The sequence below is a fragment of the Atractosteus spatula genome, chromosome 18 (genome assembly GCF_055471065.1).
Source record: "Atractosteus spatula isolate fAtrSpa1 chromosome 18, fAtrSpa1.hap1, whole genome shotgun sequence".
In the NCBI taxonomy this organism is placed as follows: Eukaryota; Metazoa; Chordata; class Actinopteri; order Semionotiformes; family Lepisosteidae; genus Atractosteus; species Atractosteus spatula.
In genome coordinates, this window is record NC_142723.1 from 6,537,464 (window position 1) to 6,565,282 (window position 27,819).

The window sequence follows — 27,819 nt, forward strand, 5'->3', positions numbered from 1 at the left end:
TAGCATAGAGCACCATGTTAAAGTGAGAGCAGCAAAGATAGATCCTGGGAAATTATGAAGGGGTAAGGTAAGCCATAACTTAAACTGTTAGACAAGCATCAGATAACTGTATGAAATCTGGAAAAATGTACACGACTGATTAAATCTGCATTAAATCAGCCCTAGTATAACACTAGGAAAACCCATGGAGCACATCGTTTAAACGCAATACCTGCTACCAGCAATTCCTATGGAACAGACCTCAGTAACGTGAACCTACAGTACATCCAGAAAGAGAGCACAAAGAAAACTGAAGTCCGATGGGTCCAAATACTAAGATAAGATCACTTTATTAGCCATATACAATTTCTTGCATTAGAAATTTGTCTTTTCACATACCCCAGCTTGCTCTCCATGAGACACACAGACAAGGAGAGAAGCTCAGGGTCAGAGCACACAGGGTCAGCCATTTATAGGGCACCCCTGGAGCAGCTGGGGTTAGGGGCCTTGCTCAGGGGCCCAAAGGAGTAGGATTCCTCTGCTGGCCACAGGATATGAACTGGCAACCTTCCAGCCACAGGCACAGATTCTTAGCCACAGAGCCACCGCTCCACTCCTATATACTAAAAACTAAAGGAAGCACGCAGACTGCAGCTACTGTCAGGATCGCACGCAGACTGTTCCTCTGATCTGTCACTTTTTTACTTCTGCAATTCTGACCTCCTACTGCTCATCGAGATTAACTGCCGAGAAGAAGGGGGGGGGGGGAATGCAGCTTACAGACGATGAAGGTCTTCTCAACTTCCTCTGAGCTGGTTTAAAATCCCAGTGATGTGGCTAGAACCATTAAAAACATGATGACCCAGAAACAATCTGGCATGACAAACAAAAGGTTATTAAAATATCAATCAGAAAATAAGTGTTTTTTTGTCAGCCAGCTGAATTCTTGTGAACTCAATTTCACTTTTGATATCCCATTGCTACCCGTACTCCTCTTTCACATCAATCATTATATTATATTTATGTTATATTTGTACCGAGACACAATATTTGGGATGTGTGTATTGCTCACTCAATAATCTTTACTCTGTGATACAACAACAACACCAAATGCCCCGTATGATTCTCCTGCAATATTATTATCCGGCTTGTTGTGCATTAGATGAGCAAACTTTCGAAGGGGGGAAAAGTTTCTTCGGGGAGTTTAAGTTAATGGAAACAACTCTGCACAGAGATGGACAGAGAGGCCGATGGACCACCAGGGAGAAGAAAGAAAAGGTTCACACCACATCCACAGACAAACTTTCCATTTAGAAATCTGCCCACAGGCCCCCTTGAACCATGCTAAAACGACACTAAAGAACTTCAGGAGCTCAACCCTGCTGGAGCTCACTTACTTTCCTGCCTCCTCTGACACACGAGACACCTCCACCTGGGACAGGTAGCAAAGACCTTTCTTTCCTGGGTTCTTGACAAGATCATCCTCACGATTTCAGCACACACGGCTGTGACCCCCCCCCCCCGTTATTTCTCGAAACAAAAGACTCGAAGACTATACAGGCACTTCTCCCTGCAAGCAAGCATTCACAAAACACCCCAACGGTGAGAAGGAAACGTGAAATAAAATCAGCACACTCTGGACCATTGTTACCCTTCCTTGCCCTAGAGCCGACACGAGCCCTTAAAACAAATCACAAGGTATTCCCTTCTAGTTTTCAAATGAACAAATAAGGCTGGAAGATACTGTGGCCGGGAGCACAAATAAAGTCTGAATGAAAGTTCGGTCCTACCGAAAGTGCCGAGAGAAGTTCTTGTCCTTCCCCATTGGAATTCCCGGAGCACAGTGTAGCTGGAGGTCCAGGGGACGGACAGTTTCGCCCGCAGCCGACGAAGACCGCACCACCGAGAGGGGACGCGGTGTTGGCCAGCCCTCCGCAGAGAGTAAGTCGGAGGGCTAGGACTGCTTCTTCATGGCAACATTATTCCTGCCCTGCCTCTTGTCCCTCTCTTTCATGGCGTCTTTGAAGGTCTCTCCCTTTTAATTGTTAAATTCTTTTTTTTCTCTTTTCTGGCTTCCTTTCCTCTTGCGGTCTCCAGCCTTCACGACTTCTATCTCTTCGTTTCGCCTCCTCCTTGTCTTCTTCTGCGCATGGAGTGGCGTGGCGTGGGGGGGGGGGTGGCACAGTGGCCCCCAGGTTCAGCCCGGGAGCCCACCTGGCCGGGTCCGGACTGTCACAGGTGCCCGACACACGAAACGCAGGCTGCGGCGCCTCGGAGAGTCGGACAGGGAAAGAGAGAGAGAGAGCGAGCGAGCGAGAGAGAAAGACGAAGAGGAGAGCAGCAGCTCTCAGTCCCGCCTGAATTGCAAAGGCAAGAAGCTGCAAGTTTGCTCCCCCGCTGCCTGGCTGGTAATGAGACAGCCCTTGAATGGCAGCCCGGTTCTTCCGCAGGAGGGGTCCGAAACAGCCCGCTTAGGTGAACGAGGACCCAGTGGGACTGACAGGTACGCAAGGACAGGTGCTCTCTCGCCTGACAGCGCCATGTCGCCAAGATTCAAGAAATCCAAACAGGGCAAAGAAACCACAGCAGCGACACCGTGATGAATTACAGACGAGCAAAACGCTAAATTCATTTCAAAATGAGAAAGACCGACTGATTGATGGCAGATCACAGTTCCCTGAACGTGCCTGGAGATGGTATACAAAGTGAAATTGCCTACTTAGGAGAAAGCGCTAAAAGCAGTCACACCTGTTAAATACAGTGTGATGTGTATATACTGTACATACGGACTGTAAATCAACACATATACAAGCCCACATGTAGGCATAGAAATGTCAAAATGCTCTCAGTGTTCCCTGAAATAACCTTTTGAGCAAACGAATTAGGATATTGTTCAAAGCCATGCATGAAGCTCAACTATTCTTTCAGATCACAGCCTGTCCGACCAGCCCTTGGGTTGAACACTGCACTTGGCAGGTGGTTTTTTTTTTTCGTTTTGCACTTAAAAACTTCGAAAGGCCGGAGAGCCCGAAGCTTCTATCTCGAAACGACATTTTTGCTCTGCGCGATGGGAACGTCACCCTTTCCGAGGGTGAGAAGCGCCCATTGAGAAACGGAGATCTTTTTTCAAGACCGAAAAAACAAGGTTAAAAACGAGTGGGCCGTTGCCTGAAGGAGGCTGGAAATGGCCCACATTTTAAACTGTACGGTATATGAAGAGCAGCACAGCCACGCTCCACAATCAGAGCTGTCAGGATGAATTTAAAGAGGATAATCACAGAGCTTCCTAAAACCAGGAAAACGGAGGTGATCGGTTTTGTGGCCCCAGGATTATTAAATGTTTTCAATGATAATGCTCCCAGTGCAGGGAAAAGGAACAGGGATTAGAAAGTCTAAAAACAGGGCTGACTCGAAACCCTCTGGTCCCAGCCAGTGGTGCTGATCTAGAGAGATATACACAAGTCAGTAAACACTCTCCTGGAGGATGCACAGAAGCAAATTTGGCCCATCCCCCCTACTGTACCTGCTCAGATCCTGCAGCACCAAACCTTCTGCTGACCTGACTGTCTGAGGACAAGGATGGAGATGTCTGAGCTGACCTAAGTAGAGCAGCGGAGCTGGGGCACCTAAATTCTTTGCTCACAGCGTGGAAAATTAGTGTTCTTACTCTCTTATCCCAAGAAATGCAAAAATTCAATGGAAATCGGACTTTGGTTTTTTAAACAAAATCCCAAATCGAAATCAATGTTGTTGTTTTTTGGTAAATCACTGACATTTGGGCACGAAGATGTCTCCATTGGGATTAGCAGATGGTCTGGAACGTATTCAGGTTCAGGGGGGTCAGGGAGATGGCTGGGGGTGGAATGGAGGAGCTAAGTTTAGCTGTGTTAACGCAGCAGGCACGGCGACACACGAGTGCGAAACGCTAATTAATTGCTCTTCACGTCACCCACGACTCAGCGTCACGCTGAACTCCTTGCGTTTTCCACACACCAGCCGCCCTGACAGAAGCCCACACTGAAGAGCCCCTCAGTTCACTCGGATGAAAGAAAGACATGTGTCTACTCAGCAAGCATTTCACTGAGGTTCAAGAGTTCTGTGGTTCTCTGGTTCCACCAGCTGTTGGTACGATATTCTTAGAGCATATATAGGAGTCACGCTGCAGGACAATCCCTTTCAGACTCACACATTCCTGTCATCCAGTTAAAATCCAAAAACCTTTGCCTTAAAAAGAGAGACAGGCTTTTCTTGTGCAGAGGAACACTTCAAACAAGCCAGCAGCCATATCACCCTACAACTCCCAACTGGCAGCCCACTGAAGCTCAGCAGGTGGGAGCCTGGTCAGTACCTGGATGGGAGACGTCCTGGGAAAAACTAAGGTTGTTGCTGGAAGAGGTGTTAGTGGGGCCAGCAGGGGGTGCTCACCCTGCGGTCTATGTGGGTCCTAATGCCCCAGTATAGTGATGGGGACACTATACTGCAAAAAGGTGCTGTCCTTTGGATGAGACGTAAAACCGAGGTTCTGACTCTCTGTGGTCATTATAAATCCCAGGGCATTTCTTGAAAAGAGTAGGGGTGCAACCCTGGATTCCTGGCCAAATTTCCCCCTGGCCTTTCCCAATCATGGCCTCCTAATAATCCCCATCTCTGAATTGGCTTCATTACTCTGTTCTCCTCCCCACTGAGAGCTGGTGTGTGGTGAGCATCCAGGTGGGGCTGCACACTGGTGGTGGTGGAGGGGAGTCCCCATTACCTGTAAAGTGCTTTGAGTGGAGTGTCCAGAAAAGTGCTATATAAATTTAAGGAATTATTAATTATTACTTGAATATTCTAAGTCTGGGCCTTTTACCTAAAAGAGCTCAGCTCTTCACCTTGACCACGGACTGCATAGAGCTGAGATTGGAATGCATGAACGCACAAATGAGTCAAATACTACATGCTGTCCAGCTGCCCTGATCCACGTGTCAAAGTCAATAGTGCTCCCTGCCTAAAGGGCAAGGAAACCCCGATGCCTGACTTCGCTTCTCTATCAAACAGCCCTGCCTGGTTCTTTGTCTCCTCCTCAAAACAAAGAGCCGTCAGAACCGCACCAGCACGTTGGGCGCCTCAGGCCTGTAGGTCTGCTTATGACTGAATGACTTTATTTTGTGGGAGTCAGAGGAGACTGACATGAGGCCAAAACCTCAAGGCGCTTAACAACGCAAGTAACCATACATGTTGTGAAAACAGAACAGAAGACCAGAAGACAACAGAGGAGAGGAACCAAAAACTCCTCAGTAAGGAGAAAAAAATACCCTCTAGGGGTCCAAGGTCAACTGGCTGCCCAACCCCTTTGGGCATGCTGGCATTATACAATTAAAAAAAGGAAATAAATGATCCATCCATCCATCATGTCTTCAATATGTCAGTACTCTCTGTAGACCAGCAAATTCCTCCTAAATGATAGCTATATCCACGATGTCTCTCTTGGATCCATGGCAGTGATGAAGCATCCAACTCAGATGCTGCCCAGCCCGGGCGCCATCCGGACTTGGTTCACCCAGCTAGTAATGAAACTGGGGCCCCTTCACCCCAGTCATGCTGCACAGCAGAGAGCAGCCAGAGAGCACCTAGTCGGGTGTTTAAACTGTACCATCCGAGTCTTCTCAGAGGCTGACAGGGCCAGGCTGTAGGGTCGCTATCAAACCACAGGGTTATGGAAGGTTAATGTACTTCAAGCAAATGTGATTGAGATTCCCGGGGTTTCGGATAGTGAGAGGAAAGCCGTTCTGGGAGATAAACAGGAAAAAGCTCTAAATACCATTTAATCCTGCTCCCTTAATTTCCCTTATTATTCTCTCTCCTGCTGTCATTCAGAGCGTTTGTGTGTATCCAGCAGACAGCAATCTGATCAATCCAGCCCAGGATCAAGCAGTGCTGTGCTGCTAAAATGGTAATTATTTCAAATGAACGCTTTGAAAACGGTACTTTCGAAAGATTTAGGCTCAATTTGGAATGGCCAGTCGTGTCTTTTCCATCTCGACCGAGAGCAGTGACCCCTGTCATCTGCCCACCCACTGAGTCAATCATCTCTGGACATGTTGCAAACTACGACATGCACATCAGTTATCTAAGACCCCTGTCTAAAAGTACCATTGCAAATTGCCAAGGTATTTCTGTGTTTACGAACACTGTGTAATTATTTTGTTTTGCAATGGTTTCCCACAATTGGCAAAAAAGTCCTACTTTAACACACCCTTCCTATGCCTCATTATGAATTCAAAGTGTTTTAATACACTTTACTCTGTGTTTTCCAGGGTTCATTTTCCCATTATACAGTATGTGCAATATCAGCCTTTCAAAGCCGTTTTTGACAAGAAAAGGCTGAAATGCTCTGAAGTATCACTATCGTACTTAATACACAGTGAGTCACACCAAATAATTATTTACTGTAAGTGGGAGCTCTAACTTAAAAGAGCAAGCGAAGCAGTGCGAAGATCACAGGTTCAATATCTGCATTCCATAGAAGAAAGGATCATTAAATAAAAGATGTTTAAAAACATCTTTTTTGTAAAACTATTTCACTCAAAGCACAAGTGAAATTTCAAGAATGGCACGATGCCAGTTATTAAACTTAGCTTTTTTTCTCCCCATGATTTAACCGCTATTCTTGCCTCGTAGTTCACACCCTTCTCTGGAATAAGAGGAAGATGAAGAGAGCAAAGCTGATTAAGTCCCAGCGTCTCACATGGAACACTGACGTCTGTCATTCAGCCTCTCAAAGACAATATTGCTGCAGAGAAATCGTTGGTCCCACAGAAGTAATTTGTTGACAGCTTGGCACTGGGACACAGCTGTGCTGCTCAAACAATGCTTTTTGTTCCATTAAGAGGTGAGCCAACCAAGCAGGAACCAAGGAAGATGGAAATTACAGAACAGGTTAATTGAAGACCAGGATATCCACTGACCCTACACTTGCAAGCTCCTAGAATTGGAATGCAAGGGATTTTAAGTTTGTGCTCAACTGGAAGCTATCGAAAGCCAAAACAAAATCCCAGAAAACTGCACATTTAATAGCTTACTATTGTGTTACAAGAGCATTGCCGATATGATTCAAGTTCAGTTTTATATGGTCATGCACACAGACAATGGGGAACCTGAAACAAGCTACACAGCCATGCTGTTGAAGCCGATACCTAAGCTTCATTTCAGACACAGTCGGATGAGAACCTACAGTATAACAGCTCTTATGTTTTTACAACTCATTCCACGGGAGTAAAAGTTGATACGCGAGGCATTAGCAAGGCTCCAGAGACCTATTGGGTTATCCATTGACATATCAAGCACCCAGAATTGAAAGCCCCTATTAAATTAAATTAAGCTTAATTAACGGTATAACACATTTAATCAGTGCAAGCTGATAAAGATGCCAGTGCAATGCAAGAGAAGGGGAATGGAAAAAAACCCCTAATATATCCTTGTACAGTGTCTTACGGCACATTACAGCAGGAATTAATGAAGCCACAACAGCCGAGATCGTTAGCATAATTAACATCTCGCCACACAGATTGCGGTGTTAAGCAAAGGCAGAGTGGAAACAAGTATCGCCACACCTCCAGCCAGGGGTTTGTTAGTACAGGAGAAAGTGCGGCTGATCTCTCGCTGCCTGTCAAACGTTTCCGGCACACCCCTGTCACAGCCGCGCCTACAAAAAGATGATTCCTCTCACACAAAGGGGCATCTGTGAGAAAAAACACGCCATCAAAAAGTAACTCCACAGTGACATATTGGCGCAGTGCTAACTCCAGGTATGCATTTTCTTGTCAATGCAGTTATGCACGAGAACAGAAAACAGAAGATTTGGTAGCTGGTAGAAATATAATGCCAATGTTTTGCAGCCATTTAAGCACGCACACACACACACTTTCACAGTCCTCAGCAGCACATGAGGGCTTGATTTCCCCTGGGCTTGTTCACAGTAATATTATTTGTTGTTGCTATTGAGGACATAAAAGCACTCATCCATAGGAACCAGACCAGTCAAATAAAGACCGGTCCACTGTATTGTCAGTGCCTCCCATGACAGTAACAATATAGCCTAGAATCGCCTACCAGCTTTGAAGATGGCAGCGGCATTGCACCATGTGAGGATGGCCCTGATTAGCACTGGCGGGGGCAGTGGACACATGCGGAAGGGGTGTGGCATTGTGAACAGGGCGAGGAGATGAACACAGGAAGTATACCACATCCCTCAAACCGCTGCCTGCTGCAGTCCTGCTGCTTGTCCGACGTGTGTGGATAGATTATCTCTGAGGTTTACCTCTAATTCCTATATAATCTGTAGGAGGAATGTTAGTATTAAACATAGGCAAAAATACGAGAGGTTAGAGTTCGAAAAGGTTATTTCATTTCTCGGGATTAAATGGTCATACAATCACGGCGAACCGTTTCAGAGCTGTGGATTTCTAAACAGACGAAGCAGGAGGAAGCACACCCATCTGTCCATCTTCCCACACCGCCATCCTCCCATTTATCATCATCCTCACATCCCCCTGTCCATCCTCCCTTCCCCTCATCCGTCCTCATTCACCGTTCCTATACTTTGGTCATTGAAGCTAATTGTCCAATATGCTTTTCTTCCCTTCATTAGTGTGGGATAAGTAAGGCACAGTATCACAGATCACTGGATCACTGGACATAACCACTGTATAACTTGACCTCCTTTAATGATGAAGGCCCTGGAACTTTTAAAAGTGCTGCTTTCTGTTGAAACATGCTGGAGTTTTACTCCCAGAAGAGTTAGAGGTCTGTTTGACATTGCCATGGTAATTAAACCATCGACATCTGCCTAGACAGCAATTACGGTGCCAAAATTAGCAATAAATCACTACAAAATCAGAAAACCAGTGGAATGTTTTCCCAGCCTTTGTTACACCTTGCAAGGCTGAGTCAAACCCAGTCACACACACTGAGACTCCAAGATTTGTTGTATTAATTTGTGTGCACCCGTCTATACCCGTCTGTATTGTTTTGTTGTCTCATCGTAAAGTACCTTGACACAAAGTATCACAAAAGACACAATGTAGATAAACATCACTGTGATCTACAGACACGCTGTACAAAGAATAATAATAGAGCTTTAATCGGAAAAACAATAGAGTTTGCTTGAACTAAAAAAGTACATTGTTTGCTAGCATCGTAATAGTGTTTTAAAAAAATGCAAAGAATACAAAAACAAACAAACCAGGGACACATAAATACCCTCTTTCTTAAGTGTGTCTTTATTACATCCCTGTATCCACTTTGAGAGACAATGGAACTGTGCCTGTCTGGAGGAGATGATTATCATGAACAACGCCTCTCATCCGCTTCATGGGACCGTTACTGGGCAGCGGAGCACTTTTAGCAGCAGACTGGTCCAGCTACGGTGTTCAAGCGAACGTTTCCGCAGGTCTTTCCTCCCGGCGGCTGTCAGGGTGTATAACGCTGTCCTAGGCTAGGACTGTTAGCCCTTCATCTGCTCGTCTATGGACAGCATGTTTGCTCCATTGTACTTTTTGGACACTTAGTCTGTATAAACCTATGCACATTTTGCACATTTTACAGTGACAATGATCATCACATTTTGCGCACACCTATGTATTTATTTTTTATTTATTTATTTTATATTTATTTTGTTGTCTTTTGTTTTATAACGAATCTGATGTCTGTTTTTGCTGGTCTTGGGCTGGACTGCTGTAACACATCAATTTCCCTAAGGGATTAATAAAGTCTTATCTATCTATCTAAGTCGGATTCATATAAAGCCCTGAGCAGGAAAAAGCTCGACTCTTTAATCAAAAGCACGGACACTCACATCTTCGTCAAGTTTCTCTCCAAACAGCACGTGTGCGATTTTGTTTCTTTTTTCATGGCAATCAAATCGGGCACTTTTGTATCTCTTATCCAGGGGATATCCATTCAAACATTCTTTTTTACCCAGCATCAACCCCGCCGCTATCGGCAATACAAAACGCCCCTCTCCCATGTTGGGGAGTCTTTCCAACATCAGGGAGTCGGTAGATAAAGTTAACAAAAGTCAGAGATCTGCAGAACCAAACCACTGAAAAATCACGGGTTTACTTATGTTCTGAATCAGATTTCTATGAAGGCTCCAGCCTCTTAACATGTTTCTATTCGAGAACATCTGTGGATTTACCTCTTACAAGGAGCATTTGTAAAACAACACCGTGCCATCCCCTGTCAGCCTTGCAAGACTTCCTCCATCCAGCTCAGATCCACACCCAACACTAAACCAAGTGAGTAACAGTGTTGCCGCAGGTTAACAAGTTACCACAGCAAGGACTGATAAGAAGAATATAAAAAATACTAAAGCATCTGTAAAAATCCTACAGTGTCTGAAGATATAGAAGTGTTCAAAAAATCAGTAGTCTACACTGCATACCATAACAACATCAAATGGGAGATGAATATATACTGTACAAGCACAAGAATGAATATAGAAAACAAACTATTGCTCAAAAATGGAAAAACCACATGGAAATTGCAGATCTAGGGAGAGTGCTGTTTGTGTGTACACATATTTCGTACTGTATTTGACCAAATCTATTGTATCTAATTATTAAACAGCGTCTTTTAAATTTCACACTGCAACATTGCAGGGCATGAGGGATACGTCGGGAGAGATCAAGCATTAAAATCCGGAGAAGGACAAATTCTAGTCACAGACACCGCAGAGAAGATCATTTGCAGGTCATTAAAGACACATTCGGCATGCGAGCTTCCGAGAGCTGTCTGCAAACAAGTCAAAACTCACAGATCACAGATACCGTTACTAATAAAACCCTCTACCGCGGTGATGAAGAAAGAGCTACTGTAGCATATTCCCACTTCCACAGAAATGTGCTGTGCACTACTGACAAAAGCCATAAATCATCACAAGACAGAGGACTGCGGATCAGAGCAATTTTCTTCCTATAAACCAAGTGCAATGAGAGAGAGCCTGCGTGTTAACCCAAGTCTGCAAGCGAGTTTTCTTAAAACCTCCACGGTCTTCCTGGGGGATACGCAGGACTGCAGGAGCCCAGTTACAGGGTTAAAACTTCGCTGTCCTTCACGCACTCTGAGACAACAGCAGCAATCTAACCACACTGTCCGACACTCACCCAAGGCAGCTCATCTCTGGTTTTTACAGCATCTCCTCCTCCAAGGCCAGAAGAAAAAAATTAGAATATCCAACGCAGAGCTACGTGCATATGCATGTACGGACAAGCATGCATTTGCAGGGAAGGGAGGAAAGCCTCCCAGCGCAGTGTGGAGTCTGGAAAGGAACAGAGTCCCGATAGCCCCCCGACTACAAACTGCCACAGAGAAAAAAAATGCCAGCACATTAAAACCTGCAGAAGCTCAGAGCGGGATAAACAGGAGGAAATCCATCAGAGCCAAAAATAGCAAATCTAGTGTGAGTGTACTGTGTGTATGCATTTCTTATTATATTTTACCAGACCTACCGTTCAAAGCAAAGACCTGAACATACCACACGGCCTTCAGGAAATCTATGTGTCTTTAATAAAAAAATGTGAAGATGGCACACAGATCGCCGAGGCTCAGGAAGTGTGTTTTTTGTTGTTTTTTTTACCACAGCCTGGTGCAAACGAGCTGCAGCCACATCAGGCCGGCTGTGGAGACGGCCCTGGCAGCGAGCGTCGGGCCGTGATCGGATTTAAGCACTTTGGGGCAACCTGAGACCAGCGGGCTAACGACGTGCGAGGCCCCGTATACAGAAGGAGAAGGATGACATTTTTGGGGGACCGAAGGAAAACGAAACTGCAACAAAAATCGGATTCGCTTAGCCATGGATCGGCGATTTCAGTGGAACCTGGATCAGTTTGAATCCATCTTTTAAAATTGATAAATATCGCGAGAAAATTGTTTTAACTTGACTGGCAGTGCAGGTGGTCATTATTTGCCCACAAAATACCAGTCCTCTGATGGTTGACTTGTTTTCGAGTCCAGGCCACTGTGAATGAGTGCAGCCTCTAGCACACAGACAGACCGGTGAATCGGCACGTGCCTCTCTTTAATATCTCTCCAGTGAGGCCTGATAGAGGACTATGTGGCTCCTACCCCTAACGGGCCCAGCTGGAAGCTCACTGCAGCCTCTCACAGACAGAGAGAGACACCCCTGCACAACAGCCTGGGACCGCTGGCTCTGGTGTCTGGAGATTTAAAAAAAAAACAACAACAACAGAGAAATGAAGCTATTATTGACCAGCTGAGCATCACATCTCTTAAGCTGCCAGTCACGAATGTGGCCGAGATTAATCTGTCCTACCGAAAAGACTTGCTTGCAATTTCAAAAGACCAACAAATGCTATCAGCGATAATCCAGTATGACGGCGCCCGTTTGGGCTGCCACAGATCAGAGCCTGCGTGTGTGATCTGGGGTAGCCCTGGTCTTGGGGTCCCCAATTTTGCCAGTCACCCTAAATCAACCCATTACTAAAGACAGGGACTGCAATACAAGGACACTCTGGTCATTGGAGCTAACAGCCTGGCTTCTTTCAAGAAGCATTTGGATGAGATTCGCAGGTCAATTAGTTACCAACTACCAAACAATTTCCTCATTTCCTTTCCATGTTCTTCGGCTCCTTGAGAGCTGACCAATTCCTTTCCAAACCTCTTGTATCAGGAGCCTTCAGGAGCAGGATTTGAGATACTTAATCCAGTGTGAGAACGAATTCCCCAAGTCACAGGCAACATGAGTACGGCTTCTGTCAATTATAGAATTAATGCACACAGGTAGGCAAGCCTGGCACAGTTGCAAAGAAAATTTAAATATATATTTCTTCCTAATGGTCGGATTTTCCTATTTAGCAATAAAAGACAACTTAGGCCTACTGTTCTGCTCAAGCTATCAAATGTTTTTGGAGTACTTTTATCTGCAATAAAACAGTCAAAAGAGGCTTTTTTTATTATCAGTACAGTGTATTATTAAAAAAAACAACCCCAGAAATGAATGGCAGATGAGCATACCGTAATCCGCTCTCTACCAGAGCAGTGATGAGACTGAGCCCATGTCAATCAGGAAATATACGCTTGCAAGACAAGTCTGCTGCTGTTGATTCCTGATGTAATCAGAGAGCCAAACGCAGCAGGGGAGCGATAAATCAGTTTTTCCATCTGCAGGGGAAACCATGAAACTACCTCCTATGCTGTCTGTGGTCTTTTCTCAAACAAAAATCGATGCTGACTTTGGCACCACACATGGGCACTGTGACACCTTAAGGTCTTTTAGAGCTACTACCATGAAAGAAATGTAAGCTGGCCAGTTTCTTAAACTGGAGACCCCCCCGATCTACTCCCAGTTCTCTTTGACCCCGCTATTCCCAACAGAAACTGGGGTGTTTATTCCGTAGATTCATTTTCCTTCATTTCCATGCCTGGAATCATCAGTCATCCGGAGGGGGGGGGGTCTCCACTGAGGCACTTGGTTCTGTTGGGAGACAACAGCCAAACAGCTGAAACCCAATTAAAAAAAAAAAGCATTGCCTGTTTTCTGTGTCACTTTAAATTAGACTCCCCTAATTCCATTCCCTGTGCTTGTAGGAGAGAAAATTAGGCCACTCAGCAGACAGAAACCTGGCAGCAGCACGATGTGAGAAAATTTCAGCCCTACCGTTTTCCTCTCCCCTCCCATGAACAGAATTTAAAACTCTGTGCATAATTACACATCAGCCAAGGCCCTTAAGCCCAGCCCAGTGAGCATGATCACTCTACATACCACCAAAAGGTCTCAGCAGTTTACTCAATTGACAAGCTGGCATGGGCTAGAAACCTTGTTTGTAATGCTCTCCTGCGGCCAGCAGCCATATCCCCCTGCAACTCACAACTGGCAACCCACTGAAGCTAAGTGGGTGTGAGCCTGGTCAGTACCTGGATGGGAGACCTCCTGGGGAAAACTAAGGTTGCTGCTGGAAGAGATGTTAGTGGGGCCAGCAGGGGGCACTCACCCTGCGGTCCATGTGGGTCCTAATGCCCCAGTATAGTGACGGGGACACTATACTGTAAACAGGCGCCGTCCTTCGGATGAGATGTAAAACCGAGGTCCTGACTCTCTGTGGTCATTAAAAATCCCAGGGCGATTCTTGAAAAGAGTAGGGGTGTAACCCTGGTGTCCTGGCCAAATTTCCCATTGGCTTTTACCAATCACACCCACTTTTACCAATCATGGCCTCCTAATAATCCCCATCTCTGAATTGGCTTCATTACTCTGCTCTCCTCCACACTGATAGCTGGTGCGTGGGGAGCGTTCTGGCGCACTATGGCTGCCGTCGCATCATCCAGGTGGGGCTGCACACTGGTGGTGGTGGAGGGGATCCCCATTACCTGTAAAGCTCTTTGAGTGGAGTGTCCAGAAAAGGCCTATATAAGTGTAAGCAATCATTAATTATTATAATTAAGTCCATTATGAAAGGAAAGGAGAGGAGCCAGAACTGCTTCTATGCAAAGAATCAAGGTACGTCTGCAAATGAGAAAATACGCTTTCTTTTGGAAGGACTTGCATTCAAATTATGTGTTGAATATATATGTCAAAATATTTTATAAATATTTGTACAACCAACATTTTCTGCTGTGCCTGTCGGGTCATTACACAGTTATCTGCCTCCCCATCCAAGGATGGGCCAACCTGTATTATCCGAAATCTGATGCAGGTACTGTAATTGACATCGTACCAGTAGATACTCCACTTAAGCCCACGTTGAAAACGGAATAGGGTCTTCAGAGATTATCAGGGCTGGAGATGACTTCTTGCAGATTCTTAGATGTCAGAGATAATGATCAATTGCACAGCTTAATTATCAAGACCATTCCAGGGAGTAAAGCATTTTGAAACCATGGCCTTTTAAAACACACACACCTCCCATCCAGATGTCCTTAAGGCATACCTTCACACTGGCATGTGAACGTCTGCACAGTTTTTAATGTCCCCGTCTACCACAGGTTATACAAAATCTGTCTTTAAATGCCACCAAGGTGTCAATCAAGAAGCAAAAGGTGAAGATGATAACACTGGTTCCAGAGATATAAGTAGGGCAAAGAAAAAAACAAGCCAGTTCAGTTTCACCAGAAAATGACTTCCAAGTCTATACATAAGTTAATTGTCACTTTTCTTAAGCTTATCTGAGTATAACAGAGGATAATGGGCCCGTTAAGCTGTGGTTTCATGTCTGAATGAGCAGCTGTAAAGTGTGAGGGTGCTGAAGTACACTGCTTCTTTACAGTGACTGCAAGAAAGTGCGAAGATTACATATCGTGCTTTTGCTTTGATGACCTATATACCGGATATATAGGAAAGTCATTCAGGCCAGTTACTAGTGCAGCGCCATTGTAATTCATCCTGGGCGAAAATCACTTTTTTTTTTTTAATGCTCATCTAAGAAGAAACATCTGCCTTTGCCTTTTTAAAGTGCGGCAATTTTTGTCAAGAAAGGATTAAGAGCAGAAAATAGAATATAGAGCATGCTTCCCTGTATACAGCAATGATAAGTGAAGCAAGTTGGATTTCTCGTTATATAATATCAGCTTACTCCCTTATTCTTGTTTTTTTAAATAAAAAACAAGAAATTATGGTTTTGTCATAAGAACATTAGAAAGGTTACAAACGAGAGGCTGTTTGGCCCATCTAGCCTGTTTGGTAGTTAATTAAGGTAATTAATTGACCCAAGGATTTCATCCAGCTACTTTTTGAGGGAAACCAGGGTATTGAGCCATATCACTCTGCAACTCACCACTGGCAGCCCATTGAAACTCAGCAGGTGGGAGCCTGGTCAGTACCTGGATGGGAGACCTCCTGGGAAAAACTTCGAATGAGACGTAAAACCGAGGTCCTGACTCTCTGTGGTCATTAAAAATCCCAGGGTGTTTCTTGAAAAGAGTAGGGGTGTAACCCCAGTGTTCTGGACAAATTTCCCACTGGCCCTTACCAATCATGGCCTCCTAATAATCCCCATCTCTGAACTGGCTTCATTACTCTGCTCTCCTCCCCACTGAGAGCTGGTGTGTGGGGAGCGTTCTGGCGCACTATGGCTGCTGTTGTATCATCCAGGTGGGGCTGCACATTGGTGGTGGTGGAGGGGAGTCCTCATTACCTGTAAAGCGCTTTGAGTGGAGTGTCCAGAAAAGTGCTATATAAGTGTAGGCAATTATTATTATTATTATTTTTATTCAACAGCATGACTGGGTAGCACACTCCCTTAAGCCTTTGTGTAAAGAAGGGCCATCTGTTCTCAGTTTCAAGTGCACTTCCACACAATTTCCATTTGTATCCTCTAATTCGTTTCATGCTTTATTCTGAGTATAATCCAAACTCTCTGGGTGCTCAGAAGGTGTTGCAGAATTGCAGCCTCAACTTAGCCCTGATTGGTGTGGCTCTGCTGTCTGGGCTGTGCCGTCTTTTTGAGCAATGTGTGGCAAAGACTAATAATAATTAATTAATTGCATACACATATATAGCGCTTTTCTGGACACTCCACTTGAAGCACTTTACTGGTAATGGGGATCCCCTCCACCACCAGTGTGCAGCCCCACCTGGATGATGCGACAGCAGTTATAGTACACCAGAACACTCACCACACACCAGCTATGAGTGGGGAGGAGAACGGAGTAATGAAGCCAATTCAGAGATGGGGATTATTAGGAGACCATAAGTGGTAAAGGCCAATGGGAAATTTGGCCAGGACACCAGGGTTACACCCCTACTCTTTTCAAGAAACGCCCTGGGATTTTTAATGACCACAGAGAGTCAGGAACTCGGTTTTACGTCTCATCTGAAGGACGGCGCCTTTTTACAGTATAGTGTCCCCATCACTATACTGGGGCATTAGGACCCACATGGACCACAGGGTGAGTGCCCCCTGCTGGCCCCACTAACACCTCTTCCAGCAGAAACCTTAGTTTTTCCCCAGGAGGTCTCCCATCCAGGTACTGACCAGGCTCACACCTGCTGAGCTCCCAGTGGGTGGCCAGTGGTGAGTTGCAGGGTGATATGGCTGCTGGCTGCCAGACTCTAGTCCCCAAGAGAGTCAGCAACGGACTGGAATCACCCTCTCAGCCATGACATTATTTCCTCAAATTTGTCTCCGTCGCCCTGGCTCTCCTAGGCATGCTTACTGCACACTCTCACTCTCCCACCCACACTTGCTGACCGCTGTTTTCCCATCACCTCCTCTCCTACACATCTGTCTTCTGACTCCATCACGACCTCTCCCACTCCCACTCGGCCTCACTTTCTCCCGCACGTCTTTGCTGTCGCAAATCTCCTGCCCACATGAGCTGAGCACTTTGCCAGCCCAAACGTGTTCACAGGGACACCAGAAACACAGTGGGAGGTGACTAGGAGCTGCCGTCTTCTTCGCACAGTGCCGTCTGATCCCAAAAAACACTTTTCACAGAGGGAATGCAGCAGGTGCCTGGGCAATAGGCAACGCTCACACAGTCCTAAATTTAAGACTCACAGAAAGGCCAAAATTAGCAGAGAACCAATTGCAAACTGGAAAACAAGCAGGAAAAGTTCATTTTCCCTAGAATAGCTTTTGCTGCTTTTGAAAAGGTTGTTAAATAAGCACAAATGCATCTGTTTGTAGAGGCTATTGCTCTTTCTCTTAAGAAAATGAGTGGGGTCTCATTGGACGGATTTCAACCCTCAGAAGGTTGTATTCCAGACTTGAACTCCATCTTATAACAATAGACCCATCACCAGCCTCTTGCTCACTGCTTGACTAGCAGACCCTGGCATTAAATTAGTAGAAGGAACTCCAACTCCCAGGAACTCCTAATCCAAGAAGCATCCCCAGTGTCCTGGGCAAGCAGAGCTGCAGGCTTGAGATTAGTGGTAACTAACCCTGAAAAACACCTCTAATCCAGATGTCTGAAACAAAGATGTCCTCAGGCACCTGGAGACTGAGAATGTGTTTCACATAACTGTACGTTCTGGGAGACAGACAATAATTTACAACCAACAAACGTATCAAGCAAAGGTTAAGAATCACTTCAACACCTCTCACACCTCCCAAACTTCTGCCTACACCAGTGTATTGACACTTAGTGTTCGTCATTTGTGAAGCTTATTTGCAAGGAAAGAGTTTCTTGCGCGAGAGTGACAACCATTCTCTCGCTGTCACATTCTGATCATTATCATAATAATTATCCAGACCCCAGCTGAAACCCACATTACACAGAAACCCATCTGCATAGACAGGAACCACTGCATTAATCTCCATTTCTGTTCTAATAACTTTGATCCTCTGTTGAGCTTTTATAAATCCTTCAAATTTCCCTCTAATCTTCAATTAAAAACTAAAATTAAAATGAAACAAAGAAATCTTTCGATAAACAGTGGAGAAGTGCCTACAAAATCTTCCTCCTTTAAACAGAGTATAAACAGCCTTTTTATTTCCTTTAAAAGAGAGAAAATGCCAATGTGACAATACACTGTCAAGGACGAACAGTGGAATATTTTCTATAATACTTTAGCACAAACCTAGAATGTGAAACTTGTAGTTGATCCTCTTAGCTTTTAATCAGCTCAGCAAACACAGGGAAAAGATATTGAAGCAGGAGGATTAAAAATAAAGAACAATTTAAGGACGGTAATTATCTGATTAGTCTGTCCCAGCTGGGCATTGGCAAAGCTGGTGAATCAGGGAGATGTCTCCGAGTTCTTCTTCCACAGACAGAAGGACTCACAAAATCACAGAAGTAATTTGGCAGTGTCCCTACAACCTACAACCGTACAACAGCTTATCTATTAAAATGGCAATGCTGTGTACCCACAGCATGTACAAAAGGACATATAGCTCTCTTATACCAACCTTTTGGCAGGGATCAGTCAGGACTGGACACTTTAAGAGCTAGGCCACTCACTGTGCTCTCACACTAAGTGAGCATGCACTCCACATGTACCAGGAGAGATGACTCATGCAGGAGAGCTGTCCCTTGCCATTCACAGTTGATAATGAGTTTTGCAGCACAAACACAACCCTATACCTCCTTGGGGTGCTCACCAAAAAAAAGGAGTAACATGAGAAAGGAAAGCAAAATGGTAACTCCTCAGAGCTCTGCCTGTTTCTCCAGCAACAAATGCGACAAATTCCCCATTCTCCTGACAGCTCATTGATTAGGGTTTGGGTTAAGGTATGTTTGCACAAAAAGCCTGTGGTCCCAATCTGCTGTTGGCTGGATCGATGCAGAGCCTTTCTTTCCTCTCCCTGGTTTCACCACTAGGGAGGATAGAAAAGAGGGCTTTAAGGCCCTTGGGACGGGTCAAAGTTTATTATGTGCTGAAAGGAGAAGAAAAGAAACACTTTTTGGGGACACGCGAAGAAGGCTCCACAGCCGAAACGTTGTTTCTCTTCTTCTCTTTTCAGCATGGAATAAACCTTTACTTGTTCCTTTGCAGCCTACGCTTGCTGACACAGCTACCTACTTGAACTACTTTTGACAGGTAGTCTGGGCCAGCCATTGAGCCCAGATAAGATAAGATCAGATCACTTTATTGGCCATATACAAGTTCTTGCATTAGGAATTCGTCTCTTCACATACCCCAGCTTGCTCTCCATGAGACACACAGACAGGGAGAGAAGCTTGGGGTCAAGAGCGCAGGTCAGCCATTTATACGGCGCCCCTGTAGCAGTTGGGGTTAAGGGCCTTGCTCAGGGGCCCAACAGAGTAGGATCAACCTTCCAGCCCCAGGCGCAGATCCTTAGCCACAGTGCCACTGCTCCGCCCTCACCAGTATGTGATAGATCCCCACTTTTTGATAGTGAAGGGGTCTCCACTTCAACTGTAACCGTATCTCCCCTAAATAGCAGTTGCAAGAGCCTCTCTCGGTCGATTCCGGTTGACCAGGTGCGCTCAACAACCGTCTTCTTACTTACCGGCGTCCCAGCCTGGAAAACGACCGAGGTTGCTACCAGTTTTATCCTGCTGTAAGTCCCCTCTGACTTGCAGTGCTTAACAACACCTTGATCTCGGAACTGTCTGTTCGAATACTCGCTGTCTAACCGAACTGTGAGGGTCCGTGAAAAGACTGTCCCAGGGACTGCTTCTATAGGGAGCTAAAGTCTCCAGGTGCAGCCAGTTCAGTGATTTCCCTGTGAGAATCCGAAGAATGTGATTCTCCTAAATGAGGTGACCCTGCCCCAGGGGAATTCACCCTGGTTTCGGACCCCTGCTTCGCTTTAGAGTAGTGTAGGGCAGGTCATTACTGCAGTGCCAAAACCCCTGGGCCACCAGGCAGCTTCATGGGAACTACACCAGCAACATCTACCTTGCATCTGGCAGAGACCCCAGTCTACATCAAGAGCGCACAGCTGCTGCAGCAGAGGAGCAGTTGCCTTTATTGCGGGATAAACATATTTCAGAGGATTATGACCATTCGCCCCGATAGAAGAGCAGTATCGCGGGGGAAACGACACGAAACAGCAGGAGGCACAATCCACTGCCCGCTGAAGTCCCGCCCTTCGCTCGGCACGATTCCCCAGCCGCAGGGTAAGATCTGGTGAGGTCAGGCAAAGCGAGCTGGCGAAACCGACGAGCTGTTCCGAATAGGTTGCTCCAGACTCTGAGAGTTACCTTCAATGAGCACTTCAGCTGGTGAAATGGAAACCGACAGGCGAAGGTTCGAGGGGAGAAGCTCCTCCTTTTCCTCTATCAGTCAGTTTTCTCTTTCCTATTTAAACACTAACCTCGCTAACACACACACACAATTCAAAGTTTTGAATCCCCCCCTCCTCCTCCTCTTTCTGTCGTGTTGCTTTGGCACCCCGGCTCCCTCTGGGGGGTCAGTGAAGCTCACTGCCCCGACCTCAGGATGGCAGCGCCTCCTTGACCCCTGCTGGGGAGGTTCTCCCAGCAGAGCCAGAGGGGCCCCCGGCCACATTGTTCTCGGTAGCTCTAACTCGCTAATTCTCCTCCCCTCGGACCCCTGAGGGCCTGGCCCAGTCGGGGGTTCTTTCTCTTCCCCCTTGAGGGGTTCGCTCCCAGTCGTGAGGCAGCGCCTCTCGGGCGACTCCCAGCGAGCCAGGGGAGTCTTCCTCTTCCTTCCCTACCCCTGAGGGCCCAGCTCCCAGTCGTGAGGCAGCACCTCTCATGCGGCTCTCCGTGAGTCAGGGGTGTTCATGTCTTCCCACCCCAGAGGCTGCTGAGTCACCAACCCAAACGGACCACTGGGGTTCCCCGCGCGGTTCGGGGTGCTACTTTCCTCTCCTTTACTAACCCCTGCTTCTCCCCTTGAAGTAGCGATTGGAGCTGCTGTACAGAGCAAACAGGAAACAGCAAGTGCCATATAATTTAGAATATAGAAAAGGGAATTTCTTCTTTGGAGAAGCCAAGAGGTGGCAATTGTGGAGATACAGGATTTCCTGTGCTCCCTTGTCTTGATTATCCAAAACTAGGACAAAGGGTTATTGAATGTTTAAGACCAGTTTCAGTGTATTATTTTTTGCTATTTCTAAAACTAAGATCATTTATATTTCCATGGTCAGATTCTTTTCCTTTTTGCTGTTTCGACAGCGGGAGTGCCCATGAGTAATGAGATCTAGCCTTGCACCTCCTTGTTCTACATCAGCAGATCTGACTCCAGTGTCCCTGTGACATTACAGAGTGGGCATACCATCCTTCCCCATTAGTCAACGCTTTAGAAACCAGGGAAAATCAGACCGCCTGCAGCTAAACTGCTCGCCCATGTCTCTTTACAGAGGACGCCAATACCGATGACATCAACGGTTTCAAGTAATTTTATCACTCCCAGACTTGGCAAGGCAATTTCCCAACCATATCTGAAAATCATATCAGATCGTTATGACAAATTGGATCCCCAGATGCTATCGCCATCTGTTTATAGTGTTTGTGCATTACATAGATGTTTATATACATATCACCTGTGGTTAAAAGTATAAACACTTATGTGCACATAGATATATACTGTAGGTGTTTCATGCACTGTTGTGAAACGTTTGGTTAGAACTATAGAGTAGTTGTGTATAAAACTGTATATATATATATGTCTTTTAACCAAAAATGTCTGGATAGTGCATGGAACTGTGATCCCTTTTCCTCCAATTGGTCTGTCTGTGTCTGTCTGTTTTTTTCCATTCCATTCTGCTGCTTAGAAAAAAAGTCAATCACCACCGAATCACATCCTCCTGAAAAATGTGCTCAGCCCACTTCTTTGTCATTTGCAACAGAATATAACAGGAGCAGCATTAGGGCAGTGAAGGAGCAGAGAAATAAATGAACTGTTGAGTAAACCACAGAGAGGAAATGGAGAGTTTTTGTATAGACAAGCAGAGATAAAGCTCATGAAAGCCGGGGTTATGTAAGAAAATGGGCAAGCCGACACACTGCAATTCATTAGCCACTGCAGACCTTCACAGGTTTAACATTCAGTCTGACCGCAATTTAATATCTGAGCACAATGAGCTTTGAGTTAGTGCTCAGCATGCACTGTGATCTAAACCAAGTAGTTACACACTCTCATTGATCTATCATTTCTGCTACTCATACTGTAGATAAAACTAGCATTAATGTTTCCTGTCATGTTCAGAATGCAGCTTATTCCCGGTAAGGATCATAAAAAGCTGGGGTCTATCCCAGAGTCTTAGGGCACTAGGCCGGACTTTACATCGCCACACACACGTGAAATGTAGAGAGAGTCATTTTAGAAACACTAATTAACCCAGCTAACATGTCTTTACAAAACTTAGAGGAAACTGGAACAGGCCTATAAAGACCTGAGACGAACATGCAAACTCCACACATAAGGTACTCTAATACAAAACCAAATTGTGGTGCAACAACGCTAACCACACTATGTCTGGGCCACAAACATTGCCATGTTTATATGACCTACATAATTGGGAAAATCACACTGCCTGCTTTGCATTAAAATATAATTTAAATTTCCCCATTAACATCTAACTTTTGTGGTTATCCTGAACATGTGCATGGCCAATCATCTTTAAAGAACATTGTTCACACATCTGTTCACAGGATGAGCAGCAACACATTTACATTGACTGTACACGACTTAAACGAGTTTTGCCTCTCCAGCCCTCCTGAATACATTAAGGAGCTGCAAAGCCCCCCTTTCAGTTAAAAGGATCAGTTTGCATTTAGAAGGCATTCATCTCAAGTGGCAGAAATTAGTGAGCACGGACACATTTCTTCACATCAGGGAATGGAGTGGGATGTCAGCTTGAGCAGAGGCTTCTGGGCTGGCCTGAGTGGAGTGGGTCGTATTACACAAGGACCAGCTCTGGGAAATGCGAGAGAGTGTAGTGTTGTCCTTGCTATGGATAAAACGGAGATTGACCCCTTGCTGTCTGTAAAGGACTGTTTCTGTGATGCCCTGACGAGCTCCAATGCTCCTGCATCAACCCCATCCAATTCCACGGCGCGTTCCACACGTGGAAGGAGTGCGTCAAGGCCATCCCTAACGAGATCAGGCCAGGATTATCAGCCTCGTTAGGGAATCTCACACACTATTTAAGCCCTGAGGAACCATTCCTCAGGGTTCAGACATTGCGTCACTAATACGCGTGTGCTCTCGGTTCCAACTAATTGTGGTCTTTTCCCAGTTTACAATCCTCCAGTTCCAGTTTTCAGACACTCCCACTGTTAATCACCCATCAACCCTTCCTGACTCCACCTCAGGCCCGTCTGACCCCTCCTACGCACCTCTCCTGCCTGTTTCACCTGTGCGTCTCAGTCATCTGCCATTCCTCCTTCTCTTTCCATAATTACATTATTACCATCCACTCATCCAACAAACTCCAGAATCGTTTCCTCTGAACAGACTCCGAAAATAATTAATTCGCCATGCCCTTTCTTCCCCCACCCACGGGCCCGGTGTAACTGTTTCTGCACAAAAACGGCAGCCAGCTCCTGAGGCACCCCAGACCCCGGTGTGATGGGGTCAAAGGGCAGAGAGGTGGGAGGAATCAGACCGCAACCAGAGAAGTGGATGCAGGTACCTGATGTTGTCGATGAGCTGGTGATGCGTCTCCTCTGTCAGGATGCTGGGGAGGGCGGTGGCCAGACACTCCACCTTCCTCTCGGCGGCGTACTGCTTCAGCACCGCAAACAGCTTCTCCTTCACCTCCGGCTGGTCTCCCAGCACCTCCTCGATCTGCACACACAGGGCCACGCTCGTGAGGCACCGACCGCAAGGAGGCAGTGGACACTGCCTGTTCCACACACCCACAGCTCTTAGTGTAAAGGGGTATTTCCTGTTCGCTTTACTATCGGTGTCTCTTTGTTTCACTAGTGAGTATAAAATAAGTACCCTGGATTGGTCCCATCTGTACCAATTAAGATTTCATATCAGTACTGCAGTAGGTTCAAATGAACTCCCAATCTTCTGCACTGAAGAGATTTAGCTTTGACAATCCCCTGATGTCAGGGCTCTTGCTGCTCTTCTTTGAATTTTGTTAAGGTTATACCATGCTTTTTGTAGTATAGAGGCCAAAACCTCATATTTTAAATTAGGTTGCACTGTAGCTTAAGCATTAACTCCCCTGGATATAAATGCCACACTTCCACCCAGATCTTTTTAATGAATCTTCCTGCAGATCCTTGCGTAATATATAGTAGATGTTCCTTCTGCCTTTATGACTCATTTGTACTCACTTGGTATTCATTAATGAACAATTAAATTGTTCCTCCCTAATTTTATAGCCAAGTACTTAATTATATCATTCCTTTGTTGCTATTGCTTTTGCCACCCCCATGATTTTTGTATCATCTGAAACTTTGACTGGACACATAAATCACTGAAACAGATCAGAAAGGCCCAAAATGCACCAATGCTATACACAGCTGTTACACCTCTTTGCAGCCCCTCTGGGGGGTAGCAACGCTCACCTTCCTGTTGAACTCCAGGGCTTTGTGCTTGCGGTCCTGCCGCACACTGTCGCCGCCCTGCTGGGAGTCCCTGAGACTGCTGCTGGCTCGCTTCTGCCGGCGGCCCAGGCAGAGCACGCCCAGACGCAGCGTGCGCCCCTGGGACGTCTTGATCATGGCCGCCGCCATCTCGTGCTGCTTCACCGGGATCCCGTTCACTTCCAGCACGTAGTCCCCCGCCCGAAGCCCGCTCCTCCCCGCCGGCGAGTTAGGGAGGCAGTCCTCCACCAGCAGGGGGCAGTCTCCCACGATCGTGAAGCCAAAACGGCCATCAGGACCAGGGGCGATGTCCATCTGTGGTATACACACACACACATTCTTCACTCAGAGAGAGCCACAACCACAGAGCAGGATTCCTGATTGGAAGAAATCATAACGTGCCAGATCAATCATTTCAATGATTGTAGGAAATGACAAAAGAGGTCCCTTTCTGAATCAGTGTCATTCTTGTCGCATCTTGTAGATTTAACACGTGAACTCAACCTCCAAGCCTGGGCTACTATTGTACTGCAAGAATTCCCTCTTCCTCACACCTAATGATTTCCGCAGGTCTTTCCTCCCGGCGGCTGTCAGGGTGTATAACGCTGCCCTAGGCTAGGACTGTTAGCCCTTCATCTGCTCGTCAATGGACAGCATGTTGCACTATTTAACTTTTTGGACACTCAATCTGTATAAACCTATCCACGTTTTGCACGTATTTTACTGTTTTTACAGTGACTATGATCATCATATTTTGCACACACCTATGTATTTATTTTTATTTATTTTGTATAACTTTTCGTCTATTCCGATGTCTGTTTTCGCTTGTCTTGGGCTGGCCTGCTGTAACACATCGATTTCCCTATGGGATCAATAAAGTCTTATCTATCTAATCAATGTGTTCAAAAACGGGGGATGTCGTAGCACTGTTAGATGCTCATGAGAGGGAGGAGGGATGGCCTGACCTGTTGAATGCGGGACACCACACCGATGCTGGGCGGCACATTCTTCTGCTTCTGCGCCAGGGCGACGAGCGCCTGCGTGCCCAGTGAGGACACGTTCTGGCCCTCGATCTCCAGCACCTGGTCCCCCGCTTGCAGGCCGGCCACGTGAGCGCTGCTCCCCTCCTCCACGGACAGGATGTAGCTCGGCCCGTTGCCCCCCAGTCGGAAACCGAACTCCTCCGGCCAGCCCTGGTTGGAGGCCGGCATCGTCAGGACTGCGGAGCAAGGGGGGAAACACAGGAAGCACATCACCACACGGCACCCGCCTTGCGCCGATCCCTGAAAACGCTGCACTGTGTTCCAAGGTGAAGCCTGGTAAAACGCAGAGAAGTCAAAGTACAGGCATTTGAAAATATTCAAAGGAAGAAGAGCTATCCAGCTGGAGAAGGTAAAGCAAGAATGCAGGAATCGCTAAAACATCTTTTCTTTTTGTAGTGCAGCTAGACAACGGGATTGAGTCAGGGAACGAAGTGTTCAGATATCTCAGAGATTTCCCTGGGGAGCTCTCATTTCAGGTCATGTGAGTTTGTGTCCTTCGCTGTAAGAGAGCTGCCTCTCTCTCGCTCTCCTCCTCTCCCTTGTCTTTCTTTCCTTTTTTCACTTGCGGCTGCCTCTTTTTCGGGGACAGGTTGCTGATAGTCAGCCCCCCCCCAGTCTGCTCTGCTCCATGGTGGTCTGGCTTGACGCCTCGGGCTCAACAGCCTCATTCCTGCAGCGATGTCATTTGCTGCCTCGGAAAATGAGACAGTCTACAACTGCAGCAGCCTAAATCTTAGCAGCTAACTTTGCATGTGCGCTGATGTGCTGTTCAGTATAGTCCTGAAAACTTACATCCCACAAAAAAAAAAGTGTTCCAGCTCCAAAGCCTTGTGATAATGATGCTACCTGCAGTCAGCGGTTTATTCCCATTCAGCGATACAGTAGGACCCAACCAGACAAACAGGTCTTAATCTAAAACCCGCCCATCTGTAAAGCAGAATCCTGCTGTTGTATATCAAGCATGCAAAATTAGCTGTGCATCAAGGCCCACAATAGTTCTATAGTTCAAACTGTTATCTCCAGATAGTGTGGACAATGACCCATGGAACTGTTTTTACAGCCGTCTGCTGTATTCTGTGCCCGAGCAAAGAGACGAGACACTGTATTCCACTGCCTTTGCTCTAGTTCACCAACATTCCGTGCATAAAGAGGCTTTAAAGAAGTTGCAATCAGGAAACAGGGCACCTGATGCTGTAAAAACAGCAACTTGAAATACTGGCCCGCCTGAAGGTCACGGATACAAAGCAGAGACATGAATCAGAACCCGAAATACAAATAACACGGCGCTCGGATGATGAATAAAAATATGCAACACAGAAATCAATGCAAGCCTCCCGGGCAAAAGCCAGATACTTTTACAACTTACACAGCATTACAGAAACGGCTCAATTCTATGACATCAGCTCAAGGCAATCTGGATATAACTGAGCCATCAGAAAAGGAATTACCGTCCTGAAAACACTGCCTTTTCCACTGCTGATTGCTTTAGAAACCCAGGCAAGCAGATTAGGAGCTTTCCACCTTCCTGAGCGGAGTAGTGAAATTTAGAGAGAGACACTTACAGAAGTCTTTGGATGCACAGCGAGAGCCGGACTTGCTCTGTCGCAGGGAGTACCTGCCCTTCCGATTTTTCAGAAACTTCTTCATTCTGTGTCGGGATCTGGTCTCGTGTCACGCTGCGGCCCGGGAGGTGAGAAATCAAGGCACAGTCCAGCACACACACACACACCACCCACCCCCCGCCCCACCCCAACTCTCTCCTGGCTAGCCCACAGTGAGCGAAAGACACCTCCAGGCCCTCTGCCCTTCAGGCACAAGTTGCTGGGAGAAGGAAAAGCTGGGAAGCTAAAGAGTCACAGTGAAATGCAGCCTTGCT

General features: G+C 46.2%; 1 protein-coding gene across 1 annotated transcript in view; it reads right to left on the minus strand.

Annotated features, from left to right (window-relative positions):
- Window positions 1-27,819, minus strand: part of grid2ipb (glutamate receptor, ionotropic, delta 2 (Grid2) interacting protein, b) — a 72,699-nt gene that overhangs the window by 40,567 nt on the left and 4,313 nt on the right. Inside the window, exons 2-4 of the mRNA XM_088936411.1 lie at window positions 25,866-26,119; window positions 24,883-25,215; window positions 23,994-24,148 (exon numbers count right to left, since the gene is read on the minus strand). Of these exons, the coding sequence (XP_088792537.1) occupies window positions 23,994-24,148; window positions 24,883-25,215; window positions 25,866-26,119 (742 nt within the window). The remainder of the gene's footprint in view (window positions 1-23,993; window positions 24,149-24,882; window positions 25,216-25,865; window positions 26,120-27,819) is intronic.